This window comes from Toxorhynchites rutilus, chromosome 2 (genome assembly GCF_029784135.1).
Source record: "Toxorhynchites rutilus septentrionalis strain SRP chromosome 2, ASM2978413v1, whole genome shotgun sequence".
Lineage (NCBI taxonomy): Eukaryota > Metazoa > Arthropoda > Insecta > Diptera > Culicidae > Toxorhynchites > Toxorhynchites rutilus.
In genome coordinates this window covers 166,558,419-166,574,301 of record NC_073745.1, presented here as the reverse complement: position 1 = coordinate 166,574,301, position 15,883 = coordinate 166,558,419, and the positions used below count along the sequence as shown (strand labels likewise).

General features: G+C 39.7%; 1 protein-coding gene across 1 annotated transcript; it reads right to left on the bottom strand.

The window, feature by feature from the left end:
• Positions 1 to 12,801: 12,801 nt before the first annotated feature.
• Positions 12,802 to 13,877, bottom strand: LOC129766346 (tigger transposable element-derived protein 1-like). The gene is made up of 3 exons (XM_055766865.1): positions 13,685 to 13,877; positions 12,942 to 13,616; positions 12,802 to 12,898 (listed from the first exon to the last, which is right to left on the bottom strand). Exons 2-3 carry the CDS (start codon positions 13,607 to 13,609, stop codon positions 12,802 to 12,804), a joined length of 765 nt encoding a protein of 254 aa, XP_055622840.1. The 5' UTR covers positions 13,610 to 13,616; positions 13,685 to 13,877.
• Positions 13,878 to 15,883: the final 2,006 nt, after the last annotated feature.

Genomic DNA, 15,883 nt, shown 5'->3' with positions numbered 1-15,883 from the left:
TTTTGCCGTTCTGAACCTAGATGCATTAGTGGTCCCAGTGCATTAAGCTCCTCTTTGAATTCCTCCAACTTTTCCTACACCGGGATTATATTAGAAATGCCTCCACAAAAACCTCGAGCTATGTCTACATTCGCTTCCATTGTTTCAAGGAGCCGTTCAAACTGGTGGTGATTTGTTTTTTTTTCTTCCGCCACTCATTTTCAGCCACTGAAATATGCGCTGGAAGTAAATTCTGCATTATAAGTTATAACATGATTAATATAAATAATGTTGGATTGAACACTTACCTTGTATTGACTATTCTGGCAGCACCGTAAAACAAATGCTGATCAAAACAAACGAACATGTGTTGCAAATTGCATATATTGAAGCGTTTCTGAAATGTTTCCCAAAGGGATGCAAGCCAAAACAAAATAATTCTCTGAAGATATGCAACAAGTGAACCAAACAACTCGAAAAGTTCTGACACTTGCATCGATAGTTATCACTCGCTCGGTGCTATCGAATTGCTCGATTTCTATAATAATAATATAAAGCTAACGAGCAAAATTCTTATCGCCTCGATTTCTATAATAGGGCCCAAATATTTATTGATCAACATTTCGATAGCAGCATCTACATAAACATTATCCAAACTGATATAATTATCCTGGTCGAACTGAATATCGATAAAAGAGAGGGAAACTAGTGAGAGGGAAACTAGTGGGGAAAACGTATAGTGCGTTCGATAGCTTGAAGTGTCTACTATAAACGTACGAAAACACGTACGAAAACGTACGAAAACACTATAGTAGTTTGCGAGCAGCAGTGGTTTGAATGGAACGTGGTTTGTAGTGTGCGTCGGAAATCATGTGACGAAAAACACGAACAACAACGTACCTGCCCATATTAGCCGTACCTGAAGCAATTTTTAGCCGATAAGGGCATTCCAGTGCTCGAACATGCCCCGTACTCGCCAGATCTAGCCCCATGCGACTTTTTTCTATTCCCCAAGATCAAACCCGTGTTGAAAGGTACCCGATTTCAGTCCGTAGAAGAGGCGAAGGAAAAAAACGACGCGGCTTTTGAATGCCATCACAAAAGAAGAGTTTCAGCACTGCTTCGAACAATGGAAAAAACGTATGGAAAGGTGTGTGAGGAGCCAAGGGGAGTATATTGAAGGGGAGCATATCGTTGTACCGTAATTTTTTAAATATAACCCTTTTTCGTAACCAGTCTCGTTATTTAATAGCCATACCTCGTATATTAGATATAGTTAAATACGATAATCGTCGAAATGTGAGTGGAGTGAGTGGAACGGAGAAGAATTCTCACATCTGGAAGAAAAGAATATAATTTTGGGGAGAAAAAAAACTTGCAAATCCCGATCAAATGAAAAAGCTGGATAAAATTGTGAAAATTTAAAAAAAAACTGGAGATTTTTTGCCTTTGGCTGTTACGTTGGCATGCTTAAAAACAAGCTGGCAATATACAGGAAAAATTGGAAGGTAGGCAACTCCACCACAGTGAACCCTGTTTCTTTATGTCCGACTTTTGGATGTCTCTAGGAGCGTCTTCGGGACAATTCCAGCTCTAGAGAGAACGACTGGAATAATTCTTGGGATCTCCCTTATTCCCCACAGTTCCACAGCCAATGGTTGGTACTTGCAAATTTTGCGACCGTTAGTCGACCGTAGTAGGCCTTGTTGGGACCGTATCGGCTCTGTGGTGAACAAGACTGACTATTGGCTTGTCTTTCGATAATGCAATAAAAATGCATTTTTTTGAATTTATATCTGTAATTAAAATCAGTTTGTTTCTTTTGTAAAACTGATTTCAAAACTGACGAAAAATAATATTACCTAATATTATAACTCGTCTTGCTTAAACCTCTGTAGGGGAAGGGGCGGGACCATCATTATCATCATCATACCTTGGCAAACCTTCGCTGTTGTCGGGCTTCTCGTCGAAAATGTAGTCGTTGAACGCTTTCTCATTATCTTGTTATCGTATGTCAAGTTTTTCCTTCAGCGTAACGGGTGTTAAATAAAAAATGAGAATTTTTTCACTACCTTTCAGTAACTCAAATAAAGAGCGTAAAATTTTATTTCTCCAAGAAAATTGCTCTTTGGGCTCCCTAGAAACAGTAGGCGTGTTTTGCTAGTTTGAATTTAGTCAAAGCAAAGATGGCGTCGAAACAGCACGTGCTCCGCGAACGCATTGTACGGTTCTACGAAACGCATTTCCAGCAAGGAAAAAGTTCACGGTGGCACATTTTAAGGAAGAAAATGTACCTGTCAGTACGGTATATCGTATCCTGGGTTCCCTGAACGTAGAGCGGAAGGTCGGAAGTGGTCGTCCGGTGACGATAATAACGAAGCAGAGGAAGACATCGTTAAAGAAGCTGTTTGACAACAAGGACGCAACCAGTTTGCGTGACGCCGGTCGGAAATATGGCTGCTCCCACGTATTGATCCATCGGACCCTCAAGATGGAAGGAATCGTCTGCAGGTAGAAGACGAGGTCGCCAGAGTACACGGAGGAGCAGATAGAGACGGTTAAATCACAGTGTCGGTGGATGACCAAAAAATACCGCGGGACGTCTTTCGTTCTGGACGACGAAAGCTATTTTCCGCTGTCCAAAACGCATATTCCAGGAAATGATAATTACTACTCCAGCGACAAGTCATCCACACCGCCTGAAGTGAAATACAAGTTCAAGCACAAGTTTGAAAAAAAGGTTATGTTGTACATCGCCATTTCCGACCGGGGCATTTCAAAACCTTGGTTTAAGCCGAGCGGTCTGGCAATCAACCAACAAATCTATCGAGAAGAATGCCTCGATAAAATCCTGCTGCCGTTCCTGAACGAGCATCACGCGGATGGGAAGTACGTCTTCTGGCCGGACAAGGCGTCTTCCCATTACGCCAAGAAGACGCTGGCGTATCTTGAAGAGAAAAAGATACCGTTCGTGCCGAAAGATCGTAACCCAACAAACTTGCCTCAGTGCCGCCCAATAGAGGATTTCTTTGGCTCACTCAGTGCCCTAGTGTATAAAAACAATTGGAGGGCCAAGGACACGAAGCAACTGACTACAAGAATCCGGAATTGTATCCGGAAAATGGACGTAAGTGCCGTACAACGTTCTTGTGAGAGCATCGCGACAAAGTTGCGTCGAACAGCAGACCACCGTCCTTACTCAAACATTTCACTGACATTTTTTTGAAGAAAATACATTATGTTATTAATAAAAAATACTGAAATCGATGAAAAAAAAAAATTTTTTTTATATGTGATTGAAAAAATGCTCATTTTTTATTTAACACCTGTTATTTTGTGAAAACTACTCACTTATACCAATATTCACTTTAAGCAGTTTATTCGTATTTAGAAAACTAGAAAAATCATTACCAGCTTCGCTTATTCTCTAGGCAAATATTTGCATTGCGTGCTTTAGCTGAAGCAAAATCATCCTCAATTGCATCTAAATTAAGGTCTTAGCGATTATTCAGCCATTTTTTCCAATGATTTGCTAAACCATTGAGTAGGTCTTGACTTATTTTAGAACGCAGATAATTTTTAATTATTTTAAACATGCTGAAACTGCGTTCGCACGTTGTAACTAGAAGCGTCAGTAAAATTCGTATCGCCGTTTCAATGTTAGGATAAAATGCTTCGAGAAAATATCTGAGAATAATATTCAAGATGTCTAAGAGTTCGGGTCAGGGAATAGGTCCTTCATCTATCTTTTGAACACTTCCACCTCTGATACAAGTTCCTCTGTTTCAACATCTGAAGAATACTTCCGCCCGAAATTTAACGCAACCTGCTTCAATTGATCCATGCTCATAGATGTTAGTCAGTCTCTCGTTATAAACAAAAAAATCTGATGCTATATCCGCAATAGCAGGATTGGCCAAACTTTTCACCACCATGTGCGCCTTTTTTCAAAAGCAGACGGCGGACTACCAATACAAAATATTTTTTAAGTGACCGATAATAAGTAGTAGTTTGATTGTGAAATGTTATGTAAAATATTGTTTTAGTTAGCAAGAATGATGATTTCAACTCAAAAACTAATTAGTTATAATAACAATAGGCTCTTTTATTTAATTTTTTTAATTTTTACTGCTAACGATTTTATTTTAAATATATTTTATCCTGAATGATTGTTTTGTATCTGATAAAGCGCTGGAAAAATTTTTTTGAATACATACATTTATTAAATCTTCCATGATGTGGAAATAACAATATTTGGTTATACAATTAGTTCTAACATAATAAAGTATTACGTTTGTTATCAATTCTTACAGTTCAAATTTCACATGTGTGCTGGAGCACAACACTAGCGTTTGATCTCGTTCAAATAATTAAGGTTTTTTTCTTCAGACGTGTTACCATAGGTTGACCGAGTCGCCTTGCTGTTAGAACTTTGGATGATTCTTCACCTTTTCCGCATATTTCTTCCTCGTTTTATGAAGTTCTTCTTTAACCGTCGCTATCCCTAAAGGCTGATTTAGACGATGCCAGTCAGCGCTCTAGTTGAAGTATCCAGTGAACAGAGAACAGACACTCTGTTCAAGTTACTTGTACCAGTATCGAACAAGTAATTGGCCTCTAACTTGAACAGAGTGTCTGTTCTCTATTCACTGGATACTTCAACTAGAGCGCTGACTGGCATCGTCTAAATCAGCCTTAAGTCTAGATGTATGACACTATTGCGGATGTACCAAGGGGCGCCAGTAATTTGTCTTAGCAGTTTATTTTGTACTCTTTCGATGATTTCGATATTACTTGCTGAAGCTGTTTGCCAAAGTTTACAGCCATAATGCCAAATAGGCTTCAGCATGGATTTGTATAGAAGTAGTTTGAACTCTAGTTTTAATTTCGACTTCCTCCCAATTAGCCAATGTATTTGATGTGCTCGCAATTTCAATTGCGTTTTCTTTGCTTCTATGTGTTTCTTCCAGGTTAGACAGCGGTTTAGATGTACACCGAGATATTTAATTTCATTTGATTGAGGCACTGCAGATCCATTGAGCTTGATTTGTGGGCATGTGTTCTGATTAAGTGTGAACGTAATATTAGCATTAGCATTAGCATTGAGCAAGTTGCACAATATCGTAGGTGGTACGAATTCAATACTGTCAGGTTAGAAACTAGCCTCCATCCGTTGCTGATGATTGGTAATATCTCTTAGATGAAAGCATGTTTTCTCCAACAGTTAAGAATTGTCCTGGCCACGTCCTTGCAACTGCTAAGGAAAGGGGTTCTGATTAAGTGTGAACGTAATATGGACACATTTTGTTTCATTTACTTGATTTCTCCATTTTTGAAGCCACTTTTCCACGACCGTTATATGTTCCTGGAGATCCCGTGACGCAATCGTTCTGTTTTTGTGACTGCTGAGAATAGCAGTGTCATCTGCGAATATTGTAGTCATTAAGTTCCGCGCGGTCGGGAGATCAGCTGTGTAGATGAGATAGAGAATTGGTCCAAGAACACTGCCCTGAGGAATGCCAGCATAAATTTCTCGCTCTGACAATAGTGTTTGGTTATACCGAACATGAAACTTTCTTCCCAGTAGGTAGGAGCGCATTATTTCATATAGGATACAACGGGGTGATTTGGACCACCCCTTTATCTAAAAAATTATGGCTCAACTTGGATTTTTTATAATGTCAATTCCCTTCTATTGTTGAACTGTATGAACCTAAAGTAAAAAACTTTGGTTAAACTTCACAAGTAGAAGGAAACGGTAGCATAAACACAGCAAGCACTTTGATCGTCAGAAAATGTGAGTTTTCCGATACTGATTTTAAGGTTTTTCCCGCTAATTAAACAAACTTTTCGTGTATTGTGCAGTAAAGTTTTGTTCGCCTACAGAAGAGGAACAATTTGATGTAGCGAAACTGTAAGTTTGATAACAATAAATGAAATTAATTGCATTTTAATTTTTGCGTGTTGTGTGGGGTGACATGGACACGTTTCTGTGGGGTGAATTTGTCCTACAGGTTTGAGACTTTTCTTTGGTATAATTGATTCCAGATGCCGCTGAATTACAAATATAGGATGGACAGACAACGTTGGAAGAAGGAGGATCTTGAAAGAGCAACGCAGGCTATTGAGAACGGATTTTCTTTGAACAAGCATCAAAAGTGTTTGAAAATGCTCGACCAACAGTGAAAAGATTCATGCAGAATTCGAGATGGCGTCAATCCAACTTTTCTGGTCTGGAATCTGACTAAGACACCTGGTATCGATCCCAAAATATTGTTACTGATTGTAACATTATCCCAAAATACTTTACATAAACATAAGTTTTTTTTCGATGAAACACACACTGGACCAAATCACCCCACAGACGGTCCAAATTACCCCGCATCAAATTTTAACGTCCAAAAATCATCTCTTTTATTTTTTATTATTATTTTTATTATTATTATTATTATTTATTTCTTTGTTCATCTGACAAATGTCTTAATGAATATAAAAATAAAAAAACAAATTTTAAAATACAAACATTAAAAACAAAACAAAACATTTAAAAACACGAATGCGTCCAATCCATTGACGAAATCTGGTAGATGACTCTCCAAACTCGAACAGATCTTCTACTATCGAGAAAGCACGAATCATTCCCGTTACGGGTTCATTATGACCAAAACTAGAACGGTGTGTCGCGGGTTGTAAAAGGCTTGTTAAGCGAAGAACTCTAGATGGCGCACGCATATTGATGCGGGAATGCAGCACGGGTGAGTCAATTTCATCGTTGAGTATCTTGGCGACGAGCGTACATTGTTGATGTTTCCGTCTTCGCTCAAGAGTAGCCAACCATAGCAAGAGACATCTGTCAGGATAAGGCGGAAGATTCTGAGGACAGCGCCATGGCAGGGAGCTGAGAGCACGACGAATAAACATTTTCTGTACTCGTTCAATACGTAGGATCCACGATAGTTGATAGGGCATCCACACTACAGAAGCATTTTCCAAAATAGGGCGCACTAATGAACAATATAGCGCCTTCAAACAATAAGGATCCGTGAATTCTCGGGAGATCCTCAAGATGAATCCAAGTTGACGGTAGGCCTTGGAAGCTAACGTCGAGCGATGTATGCTGAAAGTAAGCTTCGGATCCAGTATCACACCGAGGTCGTTCACCTGATTGGCACGGGCCAGCACATGGTTTTCCAGAGAGTAGTCAAAGGATATTGGTTGCTTCTTGCGATGAAATGTCATGATAACACATTTGGCAATGCTTACTGTCATTTTGTTCAATTGACACCACACCCAGAAGCTGTTGAGCAAGCTTTGTAACTGACGGCAATCCTCAATGCAATGCATGAATTATATTATGTCGTCTATTTTTGGAATAACTTCAAATCTTCTGTCGAACTCATTTCGCAACGAAAAAATTTAATCTGCGTAACGATCGTATCCATGTGTTAAATTTTCGAATCGCTTTAAATTTCATCTCCTAAATTGTGCTTCTAAGGGTGTTTTCAGTTTTTTCCTTGATGTTTCAAATTTAATTCATTTTGCTTCACTTGGATGACACAACGAAAAACGAGATCATGCATTATTTATTTAGGATATGATTTCTTGGCAGTTGCCATTAAATCTTTTATAAAATAAATTGGCACCTCGGGGTATAATAATAATAAAAAATATTTGATTCACAATTCTATTGCCCTGAATTTGCGTTTCTGCAAACTGTTTTCTATACGTAGTTAACTATTTCAACTAACTATATTGACATTTTCGAGTGTCAAATTCCTCACGTCATCGGATTTCAACATTTTTGCGCACAGTACTTACTAATGTGTACAATGGTAATTGATAAAATTTGGAATATTATCATTAATTTTGCAATCCATTATGATTTTCAACCGTGCGAGGAGTTCCATCAGTCGTAATCGATACCAATTTTTTATTGTAAATCATGTTTTAGTGATGAAGGACTTGAACGAGTCGTATACATATATTTCGACATGCCGTTTGTCCTTTCTTTGATAAAAAAAAATGTTAAAAATACTTTTTTATTAGACATATCCTGCAAACACATCCTTATTGATACACATAACCGTGCGGTATCAGTTCATTCATAGAGTTGTACTTTTAGCTTATGTTCTACTCATAACTATTTGTAAGTGTTTTTCTTGACAGCAACTTTTTTTTAATCAAATCAATTACCAGTCAATGACAGTCTCAGCTCAATAGAGACAATCCGCTCAATGAATGTTGATAAACGCTCATCTTATTTCCTAACAAGAATAAGACATCTATTGAGTGTTTTGGTCGAAAAATTATTCAAGATTACCATAGCATGGGTTCCCTCTCATTGCTCGATTCCGGGGAATGAGAAAGCGGACTCGCTAGCTAAGGTGGGCGCATCAGAAGGCACACTTTTTGATAGGCAAATTGCTTATAATGAATTTTTCCACATTCTTCGTCAGCACACGCTCGTAAGTTGGCAGCGCATGTGGAGTGAAGATGAGTTCGGTCGTTGGTTACACACGATTATCCCCAAGGTCTCGACGAGTGCATGGTTCAAGGGATTGAATGTAGGTGGTGATTTCATTCGCGTGATATCTCGACTTATGTCCAATCACTACAACCTAAACGCGTATCTTTATCGCATTGGGCTCGCAGCAAGCAATCTATGTGATTGTGGCGATGGCTACCACGACATCGAGCATATTGTCTAGTCGTGTATCCGGTTCCATGCTGCCCGCTCTCAGCTCTCCAGAGCATTGAGGGCACAAGGCAGACAATCGGATATCCCCGTCCGGGATATCTTAGTTAGCCGTGATCCTGATCTTCTGCTCCATCTATACCTGTTCCTCAGAAACGCCGATGTCAACGTTTAATGATGTTTCCTTCGTTGTGTCCCTGTTTCATATCCCTCCTATCCGATCTATAAACTTTTACTTAGTCGCGGCAATACATACACACACTCTTAACAGTTACATGGGCCGAAGGTTGTGCAGTCCACTGATGATTAAACAAGAGCCAAAGTTTGTACCGCTCATGACAACTCTACACGAGCTGATGATTGCGCCGGCTAGTGATCATTCTATCCTGGATTCCTCGAGTCGAGAAAGACGCACCACGCTAGATATGGGATGCAGACTAGGGGGGCGTTGCTGATTAACGGTCAGCTGCATCCCAATAGGATGTATCCTGTGTCGGGAACACGTACAGAGCATTGAAGACCGCAACATCCCAATTATGAGAACACTCGTAATACTAACCTCGAGACAACCGCGAGTAATCGGTTACATATTACTAACATAGTTGTAAGCAAACATTGTCAAAATATTGAACTCTCGGCCCCGTTAGGCCAACGCCAGATGAGCCTCAATAAAAATATATATTTTGGATAAAAAAAAATATTTCAGAAACATTGTTAAAATTTTCAAACAATGATTCTCCTGATGCAATAAAACTCCTTTCACCGTATTCAAAAGGGTTCCTATGCTTTAATGAAATTTCATTTACTTCAAATGATGCAATTGTGGCTGTTTTCAACCTCGAATTCGATTTAGAGAAAACAAACTCTGCGGAACATTGATTTGGAGCCAACGATACTTTCTTTTTATTTTAATAAGAGGATTTTTCGATATTTGATTTCGTTGAAAAGATACAGCCAAAAATATGAAGCCACCTCTAGGGATATATCATCTCTATTTATATAAAAATGTTGTGTTCGTTTGTGTACGCGTCAAAAACTCGAAAAATACGGAACCGATTGAGCTCACAGTTGGACACAATATACAATTCACTTCAAGGAATATTGTTACGGCATAAAAAATTGAAAAAATTGGAGAAAAACGATTTTTTAAATGGCCATAGTGCATTTCTGAAATTAAGCTTCCGATGAAAATCGACCATTCTGTGTTAAATATGACTTCTATGTGATGGAAACATCCTTTTTCCAAGTGTTTGACAAAATCGTGAACTGAAATTGTGTTTCATAATGATTTAAAATTTATCGATTTCCCTCCATCTCTTTCTATTCATATAAAAAAATGTTCTGTTCGTTTGTGTACGTTTCGAAAACTCCAAAAATTCGGAACCGATTGAGCTCAAACTATGATACAATATACAAAACAACCTACACTTGTTAGATTGTTCTTACGACATGAAAAATTGAAGAAAATCAACTCAACCATGTAACCACAATGTTCCACATCAAAGCATGGCTGGGTACAACTAGTTGCTGTATACATTTTTAAGCGCGTTTTTCTCGAAACCATGTTTTTTTCAGCTGGTTGTATCGATATCTCAAAATATACTTGACCGATTTGGCTGATTTTTCTTTCAACATGTAAAAATGGATTATCTAAAGCCAATAGCCTTTTTTTGATGTCTTATTTTTCATTTTTTTATTCAGGGTGTCGACTCAAAATCCGAAAATAAATTCCCTGATTTCCCTGATTTTCCAGTAATTTTTTCAGAAAAATTCCAGATGTAGACTAGTAATTAAATTATCTAAAAGTACTTTAGCTGTAGCTCCTAAAACATTTAGTTAGCTTAAACAATGAACCTCTGTCGATATTTTACAATTAATGAATTGTTTGTGATTTTTAATTGAGTTTAACGACGACTGATAAGGGTCCTAAAAGATTTCAAAAAATGGATTTTCTAATACAGTTCAAAGTTTTCTTGAAGGAGCCTCAAATACTAGTACAGAATGAGACATTTTCATTTTGATTTGGATCAATTTCATGAAACTGTTACGATTTTAACGAAATGTTTTATCTCGCAATCTTTTGGCTTCCTTCTGTACGTTTTCCAAAATTTTTCCCGTTTTACCTCCAGAGATTCCACTTCTGTTTCCCGTATCCGTTTTATTAACTTTGATTCATATGACAATAAAAAGAGCTCAACATCTTTATTGAAGCTATCCGTCCAAAGTGAAGTATAGCATCATACACTTGTCGCATAGCACAACCGTTTCCTAATCGGTGCACGTCTCGACAGGTAAACGGATACTGCCGCGGAGAACAGCAAAAGGCCTGCCTGACAACGCCTGATCGTGGCCTGGATGGAGGAACACCGCGAACATTTCGAAGGAACGAGCATCAAGTATGAAGCCACGATCAAAATGGTGAATACCCCACGAGAGTAGCTGTGACGGAGTGCACGTCAGGTTGGAGGGCACTGCCTAATCGGCGCTCCGTTGGGAAGAGAAATCCTGCGAGGGTGACTGTGACGGGGCGCGCGTCAAGTTGGAGGGCGCTTCCTAATCGGTTCACGTCTCGACAGGTGAGAAACCCCGCAGGGTGGCTGTGACGGGTTGCGCGTCAAGTTGGAGGGCAATTCCTAATCGGTTCACGTCTCGACGGGTAAATTCAAAATGCCTGCGAAGAGGACATCAGCGCAGTGGAATTAATAACGAATGGAAAGAAAAAAATATTGAGAAAAAGGGAAGGACAACGCTAGTTAGCGTTGAAAACTCGAGAAGTGCATGAGCACAGCCGCCCCCTGAAGTAGTCGCCTAGATGTGGTCCCAGGGGGAATAAGGCAACGAGTAGAGGGCTTGGTTTTTGTGGGTGCGATCCCCACTCGACGTCTGGGTTAACCCTTCCCAGGTAAGGCTGGTAGAGCGTTCCTCACCTCTTTAAAAAAAAAAAAAAAAAAAAAAAAAAAAAAACAACCGTTTCCTCCCACCTACTTTCATACAGTTGAATTTCACTCGTTGGGCTATCTTTAGTTGGGCTTCGATTTAGTTGGGCTCCCGTTCGTTGGGCTATAGCCCAACTAAATCGAAGACAAACGTAAATTCTGACAACGTAAAATTTTTTTCGAGGGGCTCGTGGATGGTGTTTTTAGGTTTAAAATAAATTTTAAATGAATCATTGAAATAAATAAAATCGAATATTATTCAACAAAAACAATATTTATTTTAAACGTTTCAAACAAAATTAAACAAACCACGTAAATTCATTTTCAACAAAATGGTAGAGTTCTTCAACATGCTCGTTTTAGCCATTCAACTTCAGTGATTTTCGAACGTAGCGCGTTCAAACGGCATACTTCTGCAACATCATGCTTCATATAGCGAACTAGGCAATCAATTGACTTGATTGCATCGCCAAAATCAGCATCTCCGGTACTAGTAATGGATGTATCAAACGAATTACTTCCATATCTTGCTCAGATGTTTTTGTTCCTGCCAAACTGTCAATCCTGGACACAAGCGCTTTGAAGTCATCATCGGCCGCTTTCGAGTCTACATTAACAGCATCCTCCGGCAAACCATCGATCAATTTCTTCCACGAATTACGTATAGTTTTGTCAGATATCTCCTCCCAAGAGGTTGCCAACCACGAAATACACTGTTGAAGATTAATCTTCTTCAATCGTTCATCGAAACTAAAGAGGAAAGTACATAAATAAAACCTCAATTAGAATTTGAATTTAAATTTTGAAAAAGCACAGATGAAAAACTATCGTGCGCATAGTTTTGTGTTTATATTTGGAATTAATTACAAAAATTTAATGTTTAATATTTGGAAATTTACCTTAAGTGTTCGTTTTCCAGAATTAATGCGAGCATCAGTTTTCTTTTATACTTTCGCTTGATTGCATTGATGACCGCTTGGTCCATCGGCTGGCATTCAGCAGTTACATTTGGTGGGAAGTAGATCACTTGAATCAATCCATCGTCACTATGTAGAGATTCGTCAACGTCATAATGACTGGTGCAATTATCAAGAACCAGCAATGCCTTTGGCTCCAATCCTCTCTCGGCCGAAAATTTTCGAACAGCGGGGACAAACTCTTCGTGGAACCATTGACGGAACAACAGTCTGGTCATCCAAGCCTTTTTGGAATGATTATATGAAACGGGAAGTTCTTCGATGTTGATTCCTCGTGGTTTTGCAGCAGTGCAAATGAAATACAACGGAAGCTTTAGGGAACCATCTATGTTGGAGCAAGGCATAAACGTATACCTTGTCTTGTTTTGCTTCCGTCCGCTTGCCACGGTCTCATCACAGGTAACGACAGAGCGTGTGGCTAGGAGCTTGATGAACAAGGCAGATTCATCTGCATTAAATACTTGGGATAGTGATAGCTGCATTTCCTGAATCTTCTTCTGTAGAACCTTCTTGAAATTTAGGTACGCTTCAACGTTTACCGATGCCTTTTCTCCTGTTACGGCTTTCACGCGCAATCCAAACCGCTGCTTAAAACGATGCATCCAGCCATCCGAAGCAGAAAAACCGTGCACCGCATAGAGCCCCCGGTCCTGGAACATCTTAAACAGCAGCTCCGCCTTTGCTTTAAGAATATCCACTGTCAACAAAATGTTGGACTGCCGCTGCTGTAAAATCCAGATGTAAATAGCTTCTTCCAGCAAAGGGAACGTCTGCTCTTTCAATGTTTTTCGATTATTTACACCATATTCCTTGAACTTGTCCACCGCCTCACGAATTGCTTCTTTCTTTTGGATTATTCTCGTGACCGTAGAAGATCCTACGCCGTACTTCTTCCCAAGAAAGTCATGCGTACCACCTCCTGCTTCAAAATCTTCAATTATGCGAACCTTCTCCACCAGCGTCAGGAAATTGCTCCTCCGTTTCCGGTTAACGTTCGTACTGGATCCTTGCAAACCATCCATTTTGAGCCTTGCGATCGAAATGAACGTATATTAAATCTACGCTAATTTTAATATCAAACTTCATTAAGAACTTACCAATTAATCCAACCTAGAACGAAACTCAACCACGAATGAAATAAACGTCAGTGGTGTGAAAACTTTTCTGCGTTTCCCATAACAACAAACAATCGGTGTGACCCTCGATCGATTTTCGACTTTGACAGTTCAGCCCAACGAGTGAAAGTCTTTCACAAATTGGGCTAAGAGCTTAGTGCAACGAGTGAAATTCGACTGTATAAACATTCGCTAATGGACAAGCCCTCTCAACGTTGGGGTTTCTAATGAGAGACAGAAGACCGTTTTGGGTAAAACTTTCGTAAACCTGTCCTTTTCAAAAATTGTTCAGTCGTTCATTTTTCGGATCATAGTGAATCCGTCAAATATCAAAAAGTCAAAAAAAAAATCAAGCTTCTCGAATCGTTTTTCCTCCATTTTTTATCGGAATCAATGATGGAAAGATCGAGGATACTTCAACGCAGTGCTTCGCATCTCAGACGGAATTTCAAGATTTTTTTTTATCCAAAATATATATTTTTATTAAGGCTCATATGGCGTCAGCCTAACGGGGCCGGGAGTTCAATATTTTGACAATGTTTGCTTACAACTATGTTAGTAATATGTAACCGATTATTCGCGGTTGGCTCGAGGTTAGTATTACAAGTGTTCTCATAATTGGGATGTTGCGATCTTCAGTGCTCTGTACGTGTGCCCGACACAGGATACTTCCTATTGGGATGCAGCTGACCGTTAATCAGCAACGCCCCCCTAGTTTGCATCCCATATCTAGCGTGGTGCGTCTTTCTCGACTCGAGGAATCCAGGATAGAATGATCACTAGCCGGCGCAATCATCAGCTCGTGTAGAGTTGTCATGAGCGGTACAAACTTTGGCTCTTGTTTAATCATCAGTGGACTGCACAACCTTCGGCCCATGTATCTGTAAAGAGTGTGTGTATGTATTGCCGCGACTAAGTAAAAGTTTATAGATCGGATAGGAGGGATATGAAACAGGGACACAACGAAGGAAACATCATTAAACGTTGACATCGGCGTTTCTGAGGAACAGGTATAGATGGAGCAGAAGATCAGGATCACGGCTACCTAAGATATCCCGGACGGGGATATCTGATTGTCTGCCTTGTGCCCTCAATGCTCTGGAGAGCTGAGAGTGGGCAGCATGGAACCAGATACACGACCAGACAATATGCTCGATGTCGTGGTAGCCATCGCCACAATCACATAGATTGCTTGCTGCGAGCCCAATGCGATAAAGATACGCGTTTAGGTTGTAGTGATTGGACATAAGTCGAGTTATCACGCGAATGAAATCACGACCTATATTCAATCCCTTGAACCATGCACTCGTCGAGACCTTAGGGATAATCGTGTGTAACCAACGACCGAACTCATCTTCACTCCACATGCGCTGCCAACTTACGAGCGTGTGCTGACGAGAAATGTGGAAAAATTCATTATAAGCAATTTGCCTTTCAAAAAGTGTGCCTTCTGATGCGCCCACCTTAGTTAGCGAGTCCGCTTTCTCATTCCCCGGAATCGAGCAATGAGAGGGAACCCATGCTAAGGTAATCTTGAATAATTTTTCGACCAAAACACTCAATAGATGTCTTATTCTTGTTAGGAAATAAGATGAGCGTTTATCGTAGTAGCGTAGCGTAGTATATCGCACCCTTGGCCGAGTGGTTAGCGTCATAACTAACATGCCGGGTGTTCGGGTTCGATTCCCGTTCTGGTCGGGGGAATTTTTCGTCAAAGAAATTTCCTCCGACTTGCACTGTGATCACGCGTATTCTAGAGTTTGCCACTCAGAATGCATTCAAGCCGAGTTATTTGGCATAGAAATCTCAACTAAGTACTAATAAAAATGACACAAGTAATACTACATTGAGACGGCGAAGTTCCTCTAGGAACGTTAGTGCCATTGAAGAAGAAGAAGAAGAAGTATATCGCACCCAGTTCAGCGACATACACGGAACAAGGATCTTTGAGTTTGAAAGAGGCACTGGAATTTTCATTGAAAATGGCGAAGCCAGTGGACCCGTTTATGTATGAACCGTCAGTAAAGAACATTTTATCAAATCTAACTTTCCCATATTCTGCCGAAAATATCGGCGGAATAGAATCGGAGCGTAGGTGATCTGGGATTCCATGGTTATTTGTCAGTCGTAAAATGTTGGCGAGTTTTCAAGATTTTTTTTTCTCTTCAAAACCAGTTGCAG